This window comes from Dama dama, chromosome 30, assembly GCF_033118175.1.
Source record: "Dama dama isolate Ldn47 chromosome 30, ASM3311817v1, whole genome shotgun sequence".
NCBI lineage: Eukaryota > Metazoa > Chordata > Mammalia > Artiodactyla > Cervidae > Dama > Dama dama.
In genome coordinates, this window is record NC_083710.1 from 72,776,264 (window position 1) to 72,798,252 (window position 21,989).

General features: G+C 40.9%; 1 protein-coding gene across 7 annotated transcripts in view; it reads left to right on the forward strand.

Moving 5' to 3' along the window:
- The window catches only part of LOC133049208 (ATP-binding cassette sub-family C member 4-like), a 161,194-nt gene that overhangs the window by 17,246 nt on the left and 121,959 nt on the right, over positions 1 to 21,989 (forward strand). For all 7 annotated transcript variants that reach the window (XR_009691242.1, XR_009691241.1, XM_061133158.1 and 4 more), the window contains exons 4-8: positions 1,401 to 1,625; positions 17,585 to 17,674; positions 18,604 to 18,767; positions 19,904 to 20,029; positions 21,384 to 21,633. Coding sequence is in view for 5 of the 7 variants with exons in the window: in XM_061133158.1 (XP_060989141.1) it covers positions 1,401 to 1,625; positions 17,585 to 17,674; positions 18,604 to 18,767; positions 19,904 to 20,029; positions 21,384 to 21,633 (855 nt within the window). In the remaining 2 variants the exon portion in view is untranslated. The remainder of the gene's footprint in view (positions 1 to 1,400; positions 1,626 to 17,584; positions 17,675 to 18,603; positions 18,768 to 19,903; positions 20,030 to 21,383; positions 21,634 to 21,989) is intronic.

The window sequence follows — 21,989 nt, forward strand, 5'->3', positions numbered from 1 at the left end:
TTTAATGAGACACCCATATGAGGGACTGAGCCATCTTTTGATAAATATCTTGATAAGGCACTGGTTGACTGAGCAGAAAATGGTTAGTTTTTTTGGTGTTTGGTGTTATGGATTCTCCTTCCCTTCCTCTTGTGTGTGGGTTCCTCAGCTTTGGACACACAGAAGAGAGCTATCAAAGCAAACCTGTCAGTTGCTACCTCTGTCTGTGTTAGTAAGGTGGGATTGCCAAAAAGGAAAAGCCCTGTTCCTAAAAGACTTCCAAACTTTTGGTGTTTTGTCTTTTGAGAAGTCTGTGGAAGACATGATGTTGAGGGCCAAGGTGTTTACTTTTGGTGACTTGGATTCGTTGAGTGTTTGGTTTTCCTTCGTCGGGGAGAAGGAAGGGGAACTGGGGAGAAGAGGCCCTTCAGGAAATGATAAGAGAGAGGAAGTAGGTTGTGGGGTGGAGTGGCTGTTTGGCAGGGTGGGTAAGTGTTGCTGTTCCTTTGCCTTTTTCTTTGGGAAAGAAACTGGATTTCCCTAAGTCTTACTCAGGGTGGAAGCCTCAGTGCACCCTGAGTCAATTGATTTAGGACTTGGGGAAGAGAGGATGGGAACATTTCTTCCAAACCACCAACTGCATTGGATGGTAGATGGAGAACCATGGATGACATAATTTTTAAACTTGGCCTCCACCATGTTTAATTTTTTACTCCAAGGGTCATTCCAAATTCTAGGGGACAGAGATATATTGAGGCAGCGCTCTCGGGAACTGAGAGCCTGCAGAGTTGCCAAGCCCGGTTTCTTTGTGGTGCTCCAACTGAAGCTGGTTTCCATTCCTTTAATCTACATGTGGAGTTTGGGGTGGAAAAGAGTGGATGTGCTTGTACCAGTGTCTCAGTTCATAAAGATTCATGAAGGTGATAAAAGCATGTCTCCCATATGTGAATCATGTTGACTTTCTATTGGGCTGGAACATTGAGAATACAGTAGACAGGGGCAGACTGCCAGCAGGCTTGTTCATATGGAAGCAGATTTCTTCCTCTTCTTCTGCCACCTTTTTCTTACTCATCTTAAAAAAAAAAAGACTTACTTGGTATTGTGCCAGTAGACTTCTAAAGCTCTGGTTGTGATATTTATACTGAGCATCCACAGTGCACTAAGCACAATGTACTAAGGCTTTACTATTTTTTAATTTAAAATTTTGTCTTAAGGTTAAAACTGTTGTCTGCTTGTCTTATAGGAGATAGTATATCTGCATATTTTTCTTCTAAATTATCCATGAATGTAGCATTTTGTCAAAATGTGTTTTTAGCATGGACATGACTGAGTGACTGAACTGACTGAATTGAATGCTAAAAGTAAATCTTGTGTTGAGAAAAACTGACATTTCTAGTTAAGGCTTTTTTCTTTTCTTTTAGGAAGGCACCAGAGTAGTTCAACCCATATTTTTGGGGAAAATGGTTAGTTATGTTGAAAACTATGATCCCACCGATTCTGCCGCTTTGCATGAAGCCTACGCCTATGCGGCAGGGCTGAGCGCCAGCGTGCTCGTGTGGGCCGTTCTGCACCACTTGTACTTTTATCACATTCAGCGTGTGGGGATGAGGCTCAGAGTAGCTGTGTGCCATATGATCTACCGCAAGGTAAGTGTCACTAAGTACCATGATGTGTACCTCCTTTGAGGGATCAGGAACATTTGGGGAAAGTTCTCTGTAAACTAAAAATTTCATAACTGATATTGTTTATACCTTCCTAGAGAAGCTTACTATTTGCATCAAGCCAAATTCATTGTTATGGTTGAAGCAAACTTTACCAATAAATAATGAAAAATTTTCTTTTCAGGTCAAGTGAAGCCTGCCCTTAATAACTTTTAGTCATAGGCTGCTGCATCAGTTCAGTTCAGTCACTCAGTCGTGTCTAACTCTTTGCGACCCCATGAATCACAGCACACCAGGCCTCCCTGTCCATCACCAACTCCCAGAGTTTACTCAAACTCATGCCCATCGAGTTGGTGATGCCGTCCAGCCATCTCACCCTCTGCCATCCCCTTCTCCTCCTGTCCCCAATCCCTCCCAGCATCAGGGTCTTTTCCAATAAGTCAACTCTTCGCATGAGGTGACCAAAGTATTGGAGTTTCAGCTTTAGCATCAGTCCTTCCAATGAACACCCAGGGCTGATCTCTTTTAGGCTGGACTGGTTGGATCTCCTTGCAGTCCAAGGGACTCTCAAGAGTCTTCTCCAACACCACAGTTCAAAAGCATCAATTCTTAGGCACTCACCTTTCTTCACAGTCCAACTCTCACATCGATACATGACCACTGGAAAAACTGTAGTCTTGACTAGATGGACCTTATACCCAGTAAATTTGTAGTGAAAATATTAAATTAATATTTAAAACTAAGTATCAAAAGTATCAAGATGATTTTCAATGTCTTCATGCCTAAATCCCATAGTGTCACTCATGGAAATTTTTTGTGGTTGTTCATTAAAACCTTCATTTACATCAAATTTGTATTTAAAAGTGAACTTCAGTGACTGGATCTATAAAATTAAATCTAGAAGCAGAGAATGTATTTGAGAAAGAAAATGATTATAATTTTAAAAGACCTATCTAATTATAGTCAATATAATTATGTTAACTGAAGGAAAATATGGATAATTCATGTCAAATATATACTCACTATATTTAACAGATGGGATTGTTTTTAATGGTATTAAATAAAATAGTAGGCTATTTGAGATAATGGAGAAGGAAATGACAGGATTTCCAGGATTCTTGCCTGGACAGTACCATGGACTGAGGAGCATGGTGGATTACAGTCCACGGGGTCATAAAGAGTTGAACACGACTGAGTGAACACACATTTGAGATAAAATTTGAAATTTTACACTTTTTTTAATTCTAAAGAGAATTTGTTGCTTTTCATTTAGGCTATTTTAATACATTATTTCCTTTTATCTTTAGTATGCATTATAGCATTTTTAATAAGTGATTTAACGTGTTCAGTGATTTTGTATTGAGGAATGCCATGAAATTATTCCATTGTTTACCCTGGTATAAACTGGTATAAAAGGAATAAGGATTTCTGGTATCTTTATAAAGGTATTACCACAGATACATCAGTGTCAAAAGCTGAAACTCTTCATCCTGGATACCTCTTTGCCTTAGACTGCTTTAAAAAAAGAAATCCTCATTGAGTGTATCGTATCCTTGAAATTTTCCAAGAGAGTAGATCTTAAATGTTCTCACCACAGACAAAAAATAGGATAACTGTATTAGATAGTGAATACTTTATTTTTTTTTCATTTATTTTTATTAGTTGGAGGCTAATTACTTCACAACATTGCAGTGGGTTTTGTCATACATTGACATGAATCAGCCATGGAGTTACATGTATTCCCCATCCCGATCCCCCCTCCCACCTCCCTCTCCACCCGATTCCTCTGGGTCTTCCCAGTGCAGCAGGCCCGAGCACTTGTCTCATGCATCCCACCTGGGCTGGTGATCTGTTTCACTATAGATAATATACATGCTGTCCTCTCGAAACATCGCACCCTCACCTTCTCCCAGAGAGTCCAAAAGTCTGTTCCGTACACCTGTGTCTCTTTCTGTTTTGCATATAGGATTATCATTACCATCTTTCTAAATTCCATATATATGTGTTAGTGTGCTGTAATGTTCTTTATCTTTCTGGCTTACTTCACTCTGTATAATGGGCTCCAGTTTCATCCATCTCATTAGAACTGATTCAAATGAATTCTTTTTAACAGCTGAGTGATAGTCCATGGTGTATATGTACCACAGCTTCCTTATCCATTCGTCTGCTGATGGGCATCTAGGTTGCTTCCATGTCCTAGCTATTATAAACATTGCTGCAATGAACATTGGGATGCACATGTCTCTTTCAGATCTGGTTTCCTCAGTGTGTATGCCCAGAAGTGGTATTGCTGGGTCATATGGCAGTTCTATTTCCAGTTTTTTAAGAAATCTCCACACTGTTCTCCATAGTGGCTGTACTAGTTTGCATTACCACCAATAGAGTAACAGGGTTCCCTTTTCTCCACACCCTCTCCAGCATTTATTGCTTGTAGACTTTTGGATAGCAGCCATCCTGACTGGCGTGTAATGGTGCCTCATTGTGGTTTTGATTTGCATTTCTCTAACAATGAGTGATGTTGAGCATCTTTTCATGTGTTTGTTAGCCATCTGTATGTCTTCTTTGGAGAAATGTCTGTTTAGTTCTTTGGCCCATTTTTTGATTGGGTCATTTATTTTTCTGGATTTGAGCTTCAGGAGCTGCTTGTATATTTTTGAGATTAATCCTTTGTCTGTTTCTTCATTTGCTATTATTTTCTCCCAATCTGAAGGCTGTCTTTTCACCTTGCTTATAGTTTCCTTTGTTGTGCAAAAGCTTTTAAGTTTCATTAGGTCCCATTTGTTTATTTTTGATTTTATTTCCAATATTCTGGGAGATGGGTCATAGAGGATCCTGCTGTGATTTATGTCAGAGAGTGTTTTGCCTATGTTCTCCTCTAGGAGTTTTATAGTTTCTGGTCTTACATTTAGATCTTTAATCCATTTTGAGTTTATTTTTGTGTATGGTGTTAGAAAGTGTTCTAGTTTCATTCTTTTACACGTGGTTGACCAGTTTTCCCAGCACCACTTGTTAAAGAGGTTGTCTTTTTTCCATTGTATATTCTTGCCTCCTTTGTCGAAGATAAGATGTCCATAGGTTCGTGGATTTATCTCTGGGCTTTCCATTCTGTTCCATTGATCTATATTTCTGTCTTTGTGCCAGTACCATATTGTCTTGATGACTGTGGCTTTGTAGTAGAGTCTGAAGTCAGGCAGGTTGATTCCTCCAGTTCCATTCTTCTTTCTCAAGATTACTTTGGCTATTCGAGGTTTTTTGTATTTCCATACAAATTGTGAAATTATTTGTTCTAGTTCTGTGAAAAATACTGTTGGTAGCTTGATAGGGATTTCATTGAATCTATAGATTGCTTTGGGTAGAATAGCCATTTTGACAATATTGATTCTTCCAATCCATGAACACGGTATGTTTCTCCATCTGTTTGTGTCCTCTTTGATTTCTTTCATCAGTGTTTTATAGTTTTCTATGTATGGGTCTTTTGTTTATTTAGGTAGATATACTCCTAAGTATTTTATTCTTTTTGTTGCAATGGTGAATGGCATTGTTTCCTCAATTTCTATTTCTGTTTTCTCATTGTTAGTGTACAGGAATGCAAGGAATTTCTGTGTTAATTTTATATCCTGCAACTTTACTATATTCATTGATTAGCTCTAGTAATTTTCTGGTAGAGTCTTTAGGGTTTTCTATGTAGAGGATCATGTCATCTGCAAACAGTGAGAGTTTCACTTCTTCTTTTCCTATCTGGATTCCTTTTATTTCTTTTTCTGCTCTGATTGCTGTGGCCAAAACTTCCAAAACTATGTTGAACAGTAGTGGTGAGAGTGGGCACCCTTGTCTTGTTCCTGATTTCAGGGAAATGCTTTCAATTTTCACCATTGAGGGTAATGCTTGCTGTGGGTTTGTCATATATAGCTTTTATTATGTTGAGGTATGTTCCTTCTATTCCTGCTTTCTGGAGAGTTTTAATCATAAATGAGTGTTGAATTTTGTCAAAGGCTTTCTCTGCATCTATTGAGGTAATCATATGTTTTTTATCTCTCAATTTGTTAATGTGGTGTATTACATTGATTGATTTGTGGATATTAAAGAATCCTTGCATTCCTGGGATAAAGCCCACTTGGTCATGGTGTATGATCTTTTTAATATGTTGTTGGATTCTGTTTGCTAGAATTTTGTTAAGGATTTTTGCATCTATGTTCATCAGTGATATTGGCCTGTAGTTTTCTTCTTTTGTGGCATCTTTGTCTGGTTTTGGAATTTGGGTGATGGTGGCCTCATAGGATGAGTTTGGCAGTTTACCTTCTTCTGCAATTTTCTGGAAGATTTTGAGTAAGATAGGTGTTAGGTCTTCTCTAAATTTTTGGTAGAATTCAGCTGTGAAGCCATCTGGTCCTGGGCTTTTGTTTGCTGGAAGATTTCTAATTACAGTCTCGATTTCCTTGCTTGTGATGGCTCTATTAAGATCTTCTATTTCTTCCTGGTTCAGTTTTGGAAAGTTATACTTTTCTAAGAATTTGTCCATTTCATCCAAGTTGTCCATTTTATTGGCATAGAGCTGCTGGTAGTAGTCTCTTATGATCCTTTGTATTTCAGTGTTGTCTGTTGTGATCTCTCCATTTTCATTTCTAATTTTCTTAATTTGGTTCTCTCTTTGTTTCTTAATGAGTCTTGCTAATGGTTTGTCAATTTTGTTTATTTTTTTTCAAAAAATGAGCTTTTAGCTTTGTTGATTTTTGCTATGGTCTCTTTACTTTCTTTTGCATTTATTTCTGCACTAATTTTTTTTAGATTTCTTTCCTTCTACTAACCCTGGGGTTCTTCATTTCTTCCTTCTCTAATTGCTTTAGGTGCAGAGTTAGGTTATTTATTTGGCATTTTTCTTGTTTCTTGATGTAAGCCTGTAATGCTATGAACCTTCCCCTTAGCACTGCTTTTACAGTGTCCCATAGGTTTTGGGTTGTTGTGTTTTCATTTTCATTAATTTCTATGCATATTTTGATTTCCTTTTTGATTTCTTCTATGATTTGTTGGTTATTCAGAAGCGTGTTATTTAGCCTCCATATGTTTGAATTTTTAACAATTTTTTTTTCCTGTAATTGAGATCTAATCTTACTGCACTATGTTCAGAAAAGATGACTGGAATGATTTCAGTTTTTTTGAATTTTCCAAGACCAGATTTATGGCCCAGGATGTGATCTATTCTGGAGAAGTTTCCGTGTGCACTTGAGAAAAAGGTGAAGTTGATTGTTTTGGGGTGAAATGTCCTATAGATAACAATTAGGTCTAGCTGGTCCATTGTGTCATTTAAAGTTTGTGTTTCCTTGTTAATTTTCTGTTTAGTTGATCTATCCATAGTTGCGAGTGGGTTTTAAAGTCTCCCACTATTATTGTGTTACTATTAATTTCCTCTTTCATACTTGTTAGTGTTTGCCGTACATATTGCGGTGCTCCTATGTTGGGTGCATATATATTTATAATTGTTATATCTTCTTCTTTGATTGATCCTTTGATCATTATGTAGTGTCCTTCTTTGTCTCTTTTCACAGCCTTTATTTGAAAGTCTATTTTATCTGATATGAGTATTGCGACTCCTGCTTTCTTTTGGTCTCCATTTGCGTGAAATATTTTTTTCCAGCCCTTCACTTTTAGTCTGTATGTGTCTCTTGTTTTGAGGTGGGTCTCTTGTAGACAGCATATATAGGAGTCTTGTTTTTGTATCCATTCAGCCAGTCTTTGTCTTTTGGTTGGGGCATTCAACCCATTTTCATTTAAGGTAATTACTGATAGGTGTGGTCCCGTTGCCATTTACTTTGTTGTTTTGGGTTCACGTTTATACAACCTTTCTGTGTTTCCTGTCTAGAGATCCTTTAGCATTTGTTGAAGAGCTGGTTTGGTGGTGCTGAATTCTCTCAGCTTTTGCTTGTCTGTAAAGCTTTTGAATTCTCCTTCATATCTGAATGAGATCCTTGCTGGGTACAGTAATCTAGGTTGTAGGTTATTCTCTTTCATTACTTTAAGTATATCCTGCCATTCCCTTCTGGCCTGAAGGGTTTCTATTGATAGATCAGCTGTTATCCTATGGGAATCCCTTTGTGTGTTATTTTTTGTTTCTCCCTTGCTGCTTTTAATATTTGTTCTTTGTGTTTGATCTTTGTTAATTTGATTAATATGTGTCTTGGGGTGTTTTGCCTTGGGTTTATCCTGTTTGGGACTCTCTGGGTTTCTTGGACTTGGGTGGCTATTTCCTTCCCCATTTTAGGGAAGTTTCCAGCTATTATCTCCTCGAGTATTTTCTCATGGCCTTTCTTTTTGTCTTCTTCTTCTGGGACTCCTATGATTTGAATGTTGGGTCGTTTCACATTGTCCCAGAGGTCCTTGAGGTTGTCCTCATTTCTTTTGATCCTTTTTTCTTTTTTCCTCTCTGTTTCATTTATTTCCATCATTTTATCTTCTACCTCACTTATCCTATCTTCTGTCTCCGTTATTCTACTCTTGGTTCCCTCCAGAGTGTTTTTGATCTCATTGATTGCATTATTCATTTTTAATTGACTCTTTTTTATTTCTTCTAGGTCTTTATTAAACATTTCTTGCATCTTCTCAATCTTTGTCTCCAGGCTATTTATCTGTAACTCCATTTTGTTTTCAAGATTTTGGATCATTTTTATTATCATTATTCTAAATTCTTTTTCAGGTAGATTCCCTATCTCCTCCTCTTTTGTTTGACTTGGTGGGCATTTTCATGTTCCTTTACCTGTTGGGTATTTCTCTGCCTTTTCATCTTGTTTAGATTGCTAAGTCTGGAGTGGGCTTTCTGTATTCTAGAGTTCTGTGGTTCCTTTTTATTGTGTAGGTTTCACCCAGTGGGTGGGGTTGGATGATTGGCTTGTCAAGGTTTCCTGGTTAGGGAAGCTTGCATCGGTGTTCTGGTGCATGGAACTTTATTTCTTCTCCCTGGAGTGCAATGGAGTGCCCAGTAACGAGTTTTGAGATGGGTCTATGTGTTAGGTGTGACCTTCGGCAGCCTGTATGTTGATGTTCAGGGCTATGTTCCTGCGTTGCTGGAGGATTTGCATGGTATGTCTTGCTCTAAAACTTGTTGGTTCTTGGGTGGTGGTTGGTTTCAGTGTAGGTATGGAGGCTTTTGGACGGTCTCTTATTACTTAAAGTTCCATGTAGTCAGGAATTTTCTGGTGTTCTCAGGTTTTGGGCTTAAGTCTGTGCCTCTGGATTTCAGTTTTATTCTTCCAGTAGTCTCAAGACTTCTCCAGCTATACAGCACTGATAATAAAACTTCTAGGTTAATGGTGAAAAGATTCTCCCCTGTGAGGGACACCCAGAGAGGTTCACAGAGTTACATGAAGAAGAGGAGAGGGAGGAGGGAGATAGAGATGAGCAGGAGGAGAAAAAGGGGGACTCAAGAGGAGAGAGACAGATCTACACAGTGTCTGTTCCCAGAGTGTTCTCCGTAGCCCAGACACCCACAAAGATTCACAGAATTGGATTGGGAAGAGAAGGGGAAAGGAGGAAATAGAGGTGTTCTGAGGTAGAAAACGGAGCGTCAAGATGGGGAGAGAGTAATCAACACACTCCTGAATAAAAATGGGAACTGAATATTGGATTCTTAAATGTCCACAATTTATATCATATACTGAAAAACAAAGATTAAAAATCTAGAGTAGAGGTTAGACTCTTTAAAATACAATATTAAAAACAAAAACCAAAACACACACACACAAAATTTTAGAAATATATATGAAGTTCGGTTTAAAAATAGGGCTGCTTCTTTTTTTTTTTATAAGGTTATAGTGTAATGAAAATGAAAATTAAGGAGTAGTAGAGGAGTAATAGAGGACTTTAAAAGGAAATAAGAGAAAAAGAAAAATAGAAAATAGAAGAGAAAAAGGAAAAAAAATTTTCCTAATTAAAAAAATCGTAAAAATCTATGAAAATGAAAGTTAAGGAGTAATGGGGGAGTAATAGGGAATTTTAAAAGAAAATAAAAGAGAAAAAATAAAAAAGAAGAAAAAAATTTTACTTAAAAAAAAAAAAGTAAAAATATAACTAGGAATTTCTTTGGAGCTGTTGCGATCAGTGTGGGTTCAGTTCAGTTTCAGATAGCTCCTCGTTCCAGCTTACACTTCTCGATATCTACAGGTCCCTTCCGGTGTAGTCGGTGTTATCTACAGGGATTTTAATATGTTGCACTGGTCCCTTCTGAAGCAGTTCCCTTTGTTTATTTGGCTTCTGTTTGCCGATCTCTTCAGTGCCTAATTTCCGCCCTGACACAGGCGGGCGGAGGTGGTCTCTTGTTCAGGTTGCTAGTTCCGTCGCGCTGCGGGAAGGGGCTAACACTGCTTTCCCCATCTACGCTGCTCAGGCTCCCGGCTGTTCTATATGGAGCGTGCCCTGTGCTGTGCACGGTTCCAGCCCTCTGGTGTTCCCCAAAAGCACGGAACAAAAAGCTGCGCCTGCGTTTTGTGCCTTCCCCGCCTGAGCGGCTCAGGCAGCTAGGAGCTTGACGGGCGCACTCTCCCCGGGTGCAGTGCGCCTTCTCCCCTCCATGGTCCCAGCCTCAGTTTCCGCCTGCGCCAGTCGGGTGCGTGTGCCTTCTGCCCTCCGCGTCCCCAGCCCCAGTCCCCGCCCGCGCTGGTCGGGTGCCTGCGCCCCGTGTCTCGCTGCGACCCTCCCGGCGGATGTCGACCATCCAGAATCTCAGGAAGTCTTTGATTAGAAACTGGAGGCCTGTTTGCAGTGCGGTAGGGGATGCGGTCCTTGGGGCTGAGCCTGCCCCTTTCCCCTCCCCCCTGCCTCCTGTGTCCGGCGGGGCTGGGCCGGTCCACAGCCTGCAAGCTCTTCTCTGGACTTGCTCGGTCCCTTTGTTCTGCGAACGGCCGGCAGTGTGTTAGGGCCGGTTAATTCTCTCTCTCTCTCTTGCTATCCCACAGTTTAAGTTGGTATCTCACAAAAGCTCCCTCTGATTGTCCTCAGGGCACTCAGGCCCGGTCCTTACCCTAAGCAATGCCGCCCGCTCCTCTCCATTCTGCCCCCACTTGCTGGTGGCGGATGCGGGCATCTGGGGTACTTTTCTGCTGGGAATCGCTTTTAGGCACGTAATCTGTGGGTTTTATTTGTTGTTCCCCTCCCAGTCAGGTTGCCCTCCGAGATTCAAAAACTTCCCCCAGACCTGCCAGTGCGAGGGTTTCCTGGTGTTTGGAAACTTCCTTTATTAAGACTCCCTTCCTGGGATGGATCTCCATCCTTAGCTCTTTTGTCTCTCTTTTTATCTTTTATATTTTGTCCTACCTCCTTTTGAAGACAATGGGTTGCTTTTCTGGGTGCCTGATGACCTCAGCTAGCGATCAGAAGTTGTTTAGTGATGTTTGCTCTGCGTCCAATTATTCTTTTGATGAATTTGTAGGAGAGAAAGTGGTCTCCCCGTCCTATTCCTCCGCCATCTTGGCTCCTCCATCCTAGATAGTGAATATTTTAAATGGCTTTACTACAGTAATTTTCCCAATGTGTATTTATATCAAAATATCATGTTGTAACCTTAAACATATACAATTATTATAAATAAATAAAGTCCTCATTGAAAGATAAAACCAAACAGCTTAATTTGAAAATATTGCTTCTTTTACCTAGCTGCTACTTATCCAGAGCTTCTATTTCTTCAGAATATTTCTTTCAGCAGAAAGTGAGATGTCATGTCATCTTTCCTTGAGCAGATTTTTATTCATCTCAGGACCGTGTGAACCTGGGGACTTGGCATCTCACTGTCTGTGTTTGGCAACAATATCTGAGCTGGTTTCCTTCTGGATGATGTGAAATTGCAGCTGTGCTGGTAACATTCCAGTCAGGGGTCTTCATTATCATTTATCATCATCTTTGTTATCCTGTTGCATCTTTAACCATTTAGGAGATGGAGACTCAAAGATTTCCTTACAAATTGGCTAAATGTTTGCCTTTCCAGATCATACTTAACTCATAATTGTTACAAAATTTTACCAGAACTGCACTGCGAAAACCTTAAGTTAGGTGTGAGCTGATGGTTTAGTCAAAGCTCACTCTTTGCTGCACAGGTGAGCCATTTCCACCTGTTTTTCTTCTTCTCCCTTCTAACACTTTGGAATCTTGCTTTTGGGAAATGTGATCTCACCTGGAATGTTGGCTTATGTGAATGTAAATATTTCCCAAGAAGTTCATTTGGAGGCTTGATTTTACCTAAAAGGTTATCCCCATATGAAGTCAGGAATTGTGGGGATTACACCATAGACATAGCCTGAAATTCCAGAAACCTGGAAAAGACAGATTTCCTCATGCACAGCCTTGCATATAGAGTCCTGCTGCTATGGAAACAAGACACTTCTTTGCAGGTAACAGGGGGGCTGATTCTTTAGGGCATAGCTGGTGCTGCCAAGCAGTTCTGAAAGGCCCCTCTGAATGTCTGTGATTCATGCTCAGGCCCCACCTCCTGATCCCTGGTCCTGGAGAGGAATCAGATTGGGTGTTAGAAATGGAGTGGCTGCTAAGCTTGTAGCTGTGCTTTGTCTACACTGTGGATTCCAGGCTGGGGCAGGTCTCCAGGAGATCTCTAAGTCTGCACATTTCCACTCATAAAATGGCCTATTCAGCATTTTCATGCTCTTTTCAGATGAACTTTGAATGATCATGAGGGAGGTATCATATATAAAAATGATTTGCCATTTATTCATTAATACATTTCCACAGCTTTGTAAAGTTATTATTGGCTTTTGATCATTGATTTTTTTATTGTGGTAAAATATACACAGCATAAAGTTTACCATTTTCGCTCCTTTTCAGTGCAGCATTTAGTGACATTAGATACATTAGATACATTCACTTCACTGTGTGGCCATACCCATTATTCATCTTTAGAGCTTTTTCTTTTTTCCCAAACTAAACCACTGTACCCATTAAACGCTAACTCCCAAGGCCCTCTCCCTTCACCTAGCACCATTCTACTACTTCTCTCTATGAATTTGACCATTTTAGGTACCTCGTGTAAGTGGAATCATACAGTGTTTGTCATTTTGTGTGTGGCTTATGTTCTGTAGCACAATGTCTTCGGGGTTCATCCATGTTGTGGCAGGTGTCAGAATTTAATTCCTTTATAAGGCTGAATGATATTCCATTGCTTCCCTTGTGGCTCAGCCAGTAAAGAATCTGCCTTCCAAACTACCACAGAATTGCACTTATCTCACAAGCTAATAAAGTAATGCTCAAAATTCTCCAAGCCAGGCTTCAATCAATACATGAACGATGAAATTCCAGATGTTCAAGCTAGTTTTAGAAAAGGCAGAGGAGCCAGAGATCAAATTGCCAACATCCGCTGGATCATTGAAAAAGCAAGAGAGTTCCAGAAAAAACATCTATTTCTGCTTTATTGACTATGCCAAAGCCTTAGGCTGTGTGAATAACAATAAGCTGTAGGAAATTCTGAAAGAGATGGGAATACCAGACCACCTCACCTGCCTCTTGAGAAACCTGTATGCAAGTCAGGAAGCAACAGTTAGAACTGGAATGGAACAACAGACTGGTTCCAAATAGGAAAAGGAGTACATCAAGGCTGTGTATTGTCACCCTACTTATTTAACTTATATGCAGAGTATATCATGAGAAATGCTGGGCTGGAAGAAGCACAAGCTGGAATCAAGATTGCCAGGAGAAATATCAATAACCTAATATATGCAGATGACACCACCTTATGGCAGAAAGTGAAGAAGAACTAAAGAGCCTCTTGATAAAAGTAAAAGAGGAGAGTGAAAAAGTTGGCTTAAAACTCAACATTCAGAAAACTAAGATCATGGCATCCGGTCCCATTACTTCATGGCAAATAGATGGGGAAACGGTGGAAACAGTGTCAGACTTTATTTTGGGGGGCTCCAAAATCACTGCAGATGGTGATTGCAGCCATGAAATTAAAAGACGCTTATTCCTTGGAAGGAAAGCTATGCCCGACCTAGAGAGCATATTAAAAAGCAGAGACATTACTTTGCCAAAAAAAGGTCCATCTAGTCAAGACTATGGTTTTTCCAGTAGTCATGTATGGATATGAGAGTTGGACTATAAAGAAAGCTGAGTGCCAAGAATCAATGCTTTTGAACTGTGGTGTTGGAGAAGACTCTTGAGAGTCCCTTGGAGTGCAAGGAGATCCAACCAGTCCATCCCAAGGGAAAATCAGTCCTGAGTGTTCATTGGAAGGACTGATGTTGAAGCTTGACCTCCAGTACTTTGGCCACCTTATGCGAAGAGCTGACTCATTTGAAAAGATCCTGATGCTGGGAAAGATTGAAGGTGTGAGGAGAAGGGGACGACAGAGATGAGATGGTTGGATTGCATCACCGACTCAATGGACATGAGTTTGAGCAGGCTCTGGGAGTTGGTGATGGACAGGGAGGCCTGGTGTACTGCATTCCATGGGGGTGCAAAAAGTCGCATATGATTGAGCAACTGAACTGAACTGATATTCCGTTATAAGTCTATACAACATTCTGTGTATTCCCTCATCTGTCAATGGATAGTTGTTTCCACCTTTTAGCTATTGTGAACTTTGCTGTCATGAATATGAGTTTACAAATTGCTTGTTCAACTTTGTATTTTTAGTTTTCTTGAGTATCTTCTTAGTAGTATAATTACTGTATTATATGCTAATTTCATGTTTCATTTTTGAGGAACTTGCACCTTCTCTTCCATTGTGGTTATTTTACATTCTCACTTGATCATTGGTTTTCTTCTTTAATTTGAGGCATAAATGAAACATTTTTATAAACGATGACATTTTGTTTGGATCAGTGGCTCCAGTTGGTGGTCTGTTGTAGCAGTTCCTGGTGTCTATTGTTTCCTCAGATCTCTAGGACATTTTTCTTACAAAATAAAGAGATTGTGCAACACAGGTTGTATTTTTTGCAAAGTTAGCAATCTGGCATTAAACACAGATTTTCCTCACAGGAACAGTATTTTGAACATTATACTTGCTCATTTCAAAATGAACCAACTAAGCCAAAGGTATCGTCACCCACAGAATTGATTAAGTCCAGATCTATAGTCCAAGTCTCTGAATTTCTTTCCTTAAGGCAGCCTCTCCAGTTCAGTTCAGTTCAGTTCAGTTCAGTCACTCTGTCGTGTCCGACTCTTTGCGACCCCATGAATTGCAGCACGCCAGCCTCCCTGTCCATCACCAACTCTTGGAATCCACCCAAACTCATGTCCATCGAGTCGGTGATGCTATCCAACCATCTCATCCTCTGTCGTCCCCTTCTCCTCCTGCCCCCAATCCCTCCCAGCCCCAGGGTCTTTTCCAATGAGTCAACTCTTCCCTTGAGGTGGCCAAAGTACTGGAGTTCAGCTTCAGTATCAGCCCTTCCAATGAACACCCAGGACTGATCTCCTTTAGGATGGACTGGTTGGCTCTCCTTGCAGTCCAAGGGACTCTCAAGAGTCTTCTCCAACACCACAGTTCAAAAGCATCAATTCTTCGGCTCTTAGCTTTCTTCACAGTCCAACTCTCATATCCATACGTGACTACTGGAAAAACCATAGCCTTGACCAGACAGACCTTTGTTGGCAGAGTAATGTCTCTGCTTTTTAATATGCTATCTAGGTTGGTCATAACTTTCCTTCCAAGGAATAAGCGTCTTTTAATTTCATGGCTGCAATCACCATCTGCAGTGATTTTGGAGCCCCCCAAAATAAAGTCTGACACTGTTTCCACCGTTTCCCCATCTATTTGCCATGAAGTGATGGGCCCAGATGCCATGATCTTAGTTTTCTGAATGTTGAGTTTTAAGCCAACTTTTTCACTCTCCTCTTTCACTTTCATCAAGAGGCTTTTTAGTTCCTCTTCACTCTCTGCCATAAAGGTGGTGTCATCTGCATATCTGAGGTTATTGATGTTTCTCCCGGCAATCTTGATTCCAGCTTGTGCTCCTTCCAGCCCAGTGTTTCTCATGATGTACTCTGCATATAAGTTAAATAAGCAGAGTGACAACATACAGCCTTGATGTACTCCTTTTCCTATTTGGAACCAGTCTGTTGTTCCATGTCCAGTTCTAACTGTAGCTTCCTGACCTGCCTACAGGTTTCTCAAGAGGCAGGTGAGGTGATCTGGTATTTCCATCTCTTTCAGAATTTTCCACAATTTATTGTGATCCACAGAGTCGAAGGCTTTGGCATAGTCAGTAAAGCAGAAATAATACCCAAAAGAGATGTCCTTTTCATTATAAGGGACTGGAATGCAAAAGTAGGAAGTCAAGAAACACATGGAGTAACAGGCAAATTTGGCCTTGAAGTATGGAATGAAGCATGGCAAAGTCTAATAGAGTTTTGCCCAAGAGAATGCACTGGTCATAGCAAATACCCTATTCTAACAACACAAGAGAAGACTCTACACATGGACATCACCAGATGGTCAACACTGAAATCAGATTGACTATATTCTTTGCAGCCAAAGATGGAGAAACTCTATACAGTCAGCAAAAACAAGACCAGGAGCTGACTGTGGCTCAGATCATGAACTCCTTATTGCCAAATTCAGACTTAAACTGAAGAAAGTAGGGAAAACCACTAGACCATTCAGGTATGACCTATGTCAAACCCCTTATGACTATACAGTGGAAGTGAGAAATAGATTTAAGGGAGTAGATCTGATAGAGAGCCTAATGAACTATGGATGGAGGTTCGTGACATTGTACAGGAAACAGGGATCAAGACCATCCCCATGGAAAAGAAATGCAAGAAAGCAAAATGGGTGTCTGAGGAGGCCTTACAAATAGCTGTGAAGAGAAGTGAAAAGCAAAGGAGAAAAGGAAAGATATTCCCATTTGAATGCAGAGTTCCAAAGAATAGCAAGGAGAGATACGAAAGCCTTTCTCAGTGATCAGTGCAAAGAAATAGAGGAAAACAATAGAATGGGAAAGACTAGAGATCTCTTCAAGAAAATTAGAGATATCAAGGGAACATTTCATGTGAAGATGGGTTCGATAAAGGACAGAAATGGTATGGACCAAACAGAAGCAGAAGATATTAAGAGGTGGCAAGAATACACAGAAGAACTGTACAAAAAAGATCTTCATGACCCAGATAATCACAATGGTGTGATCACTAACCTAGAGCCAGACATCCTGGAATGTGAAGTCAAGTGGGCCTTGGAAAGCATCCCTATGAACAAAGCTAGTGGAGGTGATGGAATTCCAGTTGAGCTATTTCAAATCCTGAAAGATGATGCTGTGAAAGTGCTGCACTCAATATGCCAGCAAATTTGGAAAACTCAGCATTGGCCACAGGACTGGAAAAGGTCAGTTTTCATTCCAATCCCTAAGAAAGGCAATCCCAAAGAATGCTCCAACTACTGCACAATTTCACTCATCTCACACGCTAGTAAAGTATTCTTTAGAAAATTCTCCAAGGCAGGCTTCAGCAATACGTGAACCGAGAACTTCCAGATGTTCAAGCTGGTTTTAGAAAAGGCAGAGGAGCCAGAGATCAAATGGCCAACATCCATTGGATCATTGAAAAAGCAAGAGAGTTCCAGAAAAACATTTATTTCTGCTTTATTGACTACGCCAAAGCCTTCGAGTCTGTGGATCACAATAAGGCAGCCTCTCCACTCTCATCTAATTTGGCTCAAAATTACTTAGTTGTCTCTTAAGTGTAAACCTACATCTTTTATCCTTCAGGCAGGTCCAAGTTCATTGAAACTGGGTGGGGCAGGGCGGATTTCTCTTCTTCCTTCTGCTCCTCCCTTTGCCTTCCTTGTGGACGGGGCTGCTGCCACACTGAAGAGTTAAAGGTTAAATGAGGGTCCCTAGAACCCTGCTCGTGCTGACACCACTCAAGACCCCAGGAACGCATGCTCCATTGTGTTATATTCTAAAATGACTTGGTATTACCTTAGGAATCCGGATATCTGTCTCCCTCTCTCATTTCAGGCCCTTCGCCTGAGTAGCTCGTCCAGGGGGAAGACCACCACAGGCCAGATAGTCAACCTGCTGTCTAACGATGTGAACAGGTTTGATCAGGTAAGCTGCCCCTGAGGGATCCTCTTCCATTTCCTGTCCTCACTGGGTTCACTTTATTGGGATGCCAGGTGCCAGGGTTTGGTGTCAGCCAAGATTCCATTGAGGATGTAAGACAAAGGTTCTATTTATCCAACTTTCATTTCTCCCTGTGCAACTTAGATGTAATTACCTTTATTTTTCCATAAGTGAAAGTTTTGTTTTTCTAATAATAAATAGTCAGCAGTGTTCTTGCCCAGCTTGGTTAGTGTTCCTGGGGTCTTCCTGGAGCAGTCCTTCTTGGCACGTGGTGTGGGTTTTGCTATACTGTCTTCCTCCTTCTCTAGGTGATGAAGGCCTGGTGGGCAAGGATTGTTCTTTCTGCTGCACCCTGTTCAGTGCCTGCTGCATAGGGAGCCTTCAGGGAATATGCCAAGAGGGTGGTCCCCAGCCAGACACAGCCTCCTGTCTGCTGTCTCCTCCACAGTCTTTTTTCCACTGACCTTTTGTATAGATAGCATGACCCAGGGCGTTTTAGCTGTTGGGTATAGATAGCATGACCCAGGGCGTTTTAGCTGTTGGCCAGATCTGTATTGCACTAGACACTCCTCTTTCAAGTATTCATTCATTATACATGAAGTAAGGCTGTTACTCAGTTTCAGGGATGAATAAAGCTTAGTTTCTGCCCTATAGAAGCCACAGCCTATCAGGGAGGTAAATACGCAAGTAATTACTGGAGAGAGTGGTAAGTACCAAAATATAGGCTTTCCTGGGGTGCCAGGGAACCCCAGAGCAGGTGGACACTTGGATTTCTGCTTTAGCAGGTTTAAAACCCACTGAGATCATTTCTGTTTAGATTCTGTCTTTTCCTTCAGAGCAGGTTTTTTCTACACTGTGTTCTTACTGGTTTTATTGTATACAGTCCTAAGAAGACTTATCTTTCTTTTTTTAAGGTAACAACATTCTTGCACTATCTGTGGTTGGGGCCACTGCAGGCTATCACAGTGACTGCCCTGCTCTGGATGGAAATAGGAATGTCATGTCTTGCTGGGATGGCAGTTGCGATTATTCTTCTGCTTTTGCAAAGCTGCATAGGGAAGTTGTTTTCATCACTCTGGTAAGAGAAACACTTCTTTTAAAAATTGATAATATGTAATTGGTAACATCCACAGTCTGTTCGATGCTTTTGTTCAAAAAACAAGACAAATGCCTTCTCTGGTTTCTTCTTTGTGTGATTTATAGACCCTTCAGGCTTAGCCAGTGGAGGCTCCAGCCTTAAGCTGAAGGCCCATCTTGAAACAAGAACAGTGAAGGCATTCACTGGCTCCTCTTGGCACCATATCTGTTCAAGTAGAGTGACCTCAGCAGAATTTACCCATGTCCAAGTTATTTAAATATTTTTAAATAGTAATAATCTTGTAGGTCCATTTCTTGATGCATATAGTTTTGTTTTACTTGTGTTGGAGCCTTTTCAGGCATTTATGTTCATGTTGCCATTAAGTTATAAGCACCCCAAGGGCCAGGCTGATCTTCCTTATATCTTTATGAAGCCCCACATTCACAGCAGCACATGTGGTAGAAAAGTGGCTGGTGGTGAAGAGCCTTCTGCTGAGTTAGACCTGAAGCAGGTCCCAGAGGGTTGGAGGTGGGGGATTGTCAGGTTATGGAGATGTTGTGCTATTTGAAGCTCACTGAGTTCTTGTGTGTGTTGTGTGTGTGCAGGTCTGTGCTTGGTGTCTTTCTGTATTTAGAATTTCCTTTCCCATCTTTGTTGGAGAGATAAATACTCCCTATCCTTCGAGGCCCTGTTCCAGTGCTACCAGGTCTCTGAAGCTCTTCTTGTTCTCCTTTCCTGGTAGAATTAACAGTCCCATTTTTTCTGCTCCCCAGAAATTCTCTCCTATTTTATTACAGCACAGACTCTGTCTTCCTAGGTGTCTTTCTGCCTTTCCTTCCTGCTTGTGACCTCTTTGAGCAAATGGTTTGTATCTGATTCATTTCAGGTCTTCCTTAGCCGATGCTTCATGTTCTCCAAGTTGCTTCTTGAAATGGGCTGAATGGTTGACTTTCTAATTGAAGCCTTTTTTTTTTTTTCATTTCTACTTTGATTAGGAACTGCCTGTGTTCTAAGTGCAAAAGGGCTGTAGAGAACCGTTTGCTTCCTAGCTACTCCCCCTTGTGCCCTCTGCTGCTGCTGGAAAGGAAACTTGGGCTGTGGTCACTAAGGCTCATCTCTTATGTCTATCCCCTCAGGAGTAAGATCACAGCTCTCACAGACGACAGGATCAGGACCATGAGTGAAGTCATAACTGGCATCAGAACAATAAAAACGAATGTTTGGGAAAAGTCATTTATAGACCTTATTACCAGCTTGAGAAGGTAAGTTTATCTATATAGATATCACTCCATATTTTCATGCTTTATTTCCTATTCTATTGGATGCTTTAGATGTCTTACCAAAGAAGCATTTAAGTTCACCTTCACATTAGCATGAACTTAAATACTTACTGTTCACTGCATCCCCCACATGTTGCAGGAGTGTTAAGGAGAATAGTGGAGAAATCATTTAACCTGCTCTCCCATTTGCCATCTCCTCAAAAGAAAAAATATATGCTTCTTACTTATATAGAAATGAAATTCTAAGTAGGTCTTAATATCTTGAATCCCAATAAGCAATGCTTTTAAGATAGTATTTGAGACAATGACATTCAAATTAAAATTGTAATTTATATTGATGGCCCTTAAACGTGGAGATTATAGAGACTGGGTGAACCTGTATCCAGCCGAACTGCATGAATCATTATTCTTCATTGTTGTGCTTATTCGTTCAGTTGTATCCGACTCTTTGTGACCCCATGAACTGTAGCTCACTAGGCTCCTCTGTCCATGGGATTTCCCAGGCAGGAATACTGGAGGGGTTGCCATTTCCTCCTCCAGAGGATCTTCCTGACCCAAGTCAGGAAGATTGAACCCGTGTCTCCTGCATTGGGGGTGGATTCTTTGCCTCCATGAAAGTTCATGAATCACTATTATTAATTTCAAATGGAGCTATGAAAATACTGTCCCTTTTGCTTTGCTTCATGTTTGTAAACTGTTTTTCTATATTTTATTTAAATATCTGATGAGCATTTCTCTGACCCCATGTTGTCACCTCTTACTTTGCACTTTTGAGGAGCCCATCTTCCTTCTTCTCTGGCCTCCACCCAGCCTGACTGACTCCAGCTCATCTCAGGGTCCACGTGTGTGTGACTTGCCCTGACTCCACTGTTCCGAGTTACATGCCCCTGCCCTGAGCTCCTGTGGGGGCTGTGCTGATCATCTCTGTCTAATGTCTCTCAATTTTGTGGTTGCTAATTCTCTTTCCTTATAAGTTCATGAGCTCCTGGAGGGGACAGTGTGTGTTTTTTTGTGAGGAGCCCAGCACAGGACTTGTGATTATGAATGTTTGTTGAATGAATGTTCAAACCCAGTCTGATTGACCCGAAATGTTTGAAAGTGTAAGAGAAAGCCTCCTAAATGTTTGAAAGTGTAACAGAAACAGTGAAGTGGAGATGAAGTGTGTGGTCCTGGTGTTGGGACAGACCCCTGGGTGTGCAGTGTCTGCATGAGTGAGGGATGGATTTTCTTTATCTGTGTCCATTCCCTAGGAAAGGGGCCACTTACATAGGGCACTGAATTCATGTCTTGTATGTTGATGCTTCTTATAAAACCTATGTCCTACTTTCTTTTACAGGAAGGAAATCTCCACGATTCTGAGAAGTTCCTACCTTAGGGGCATGAATTTGGCATCATTTTTCGCTATGAGCAAAATCATGATTTTTGTCACCTTCATCAGCAATGTGGTCCTTGACAACCTGATCACAGGCAGCCAAGCGTTTGTGGTGGTGACACTGTTCGAGGCTCTGAGGTGTTCGAGCACCCTCTACTTCCCCATGGCTGTTGAGAAGGTGTCAGAGACTGTCGTCAGCATCCAAAGAATCAAGGTTTAGTGAAAAATAACTTTTTAAAGTTATAGGCAAATTTTACCTAAAATGCTCTTTTATGTGGTATCACTGTGTGCCAGTTAGATAAGATTTAACTCTTCCAGTGCCAAGCTGGTAATCTTTCCAAAATGTATGTATTCCCCTCTTTTCTTAGGTAAAATGCGTTAAAAGTACTGTAAGATCCATGCTTGTTTAGGACCTGTAGTATAAACAGCAGCAGCACAGGCTCTTGATGTGCAATAATGGCTGCAGGACAATTAAAATGTCTAAAAGCAGGAGAAGCAAACAGATGCGTCTCCTGTGCTGACTGGAATGACTAGGCAGGGACTGTGCACAGTCCTGGGCTGACAAGGGTT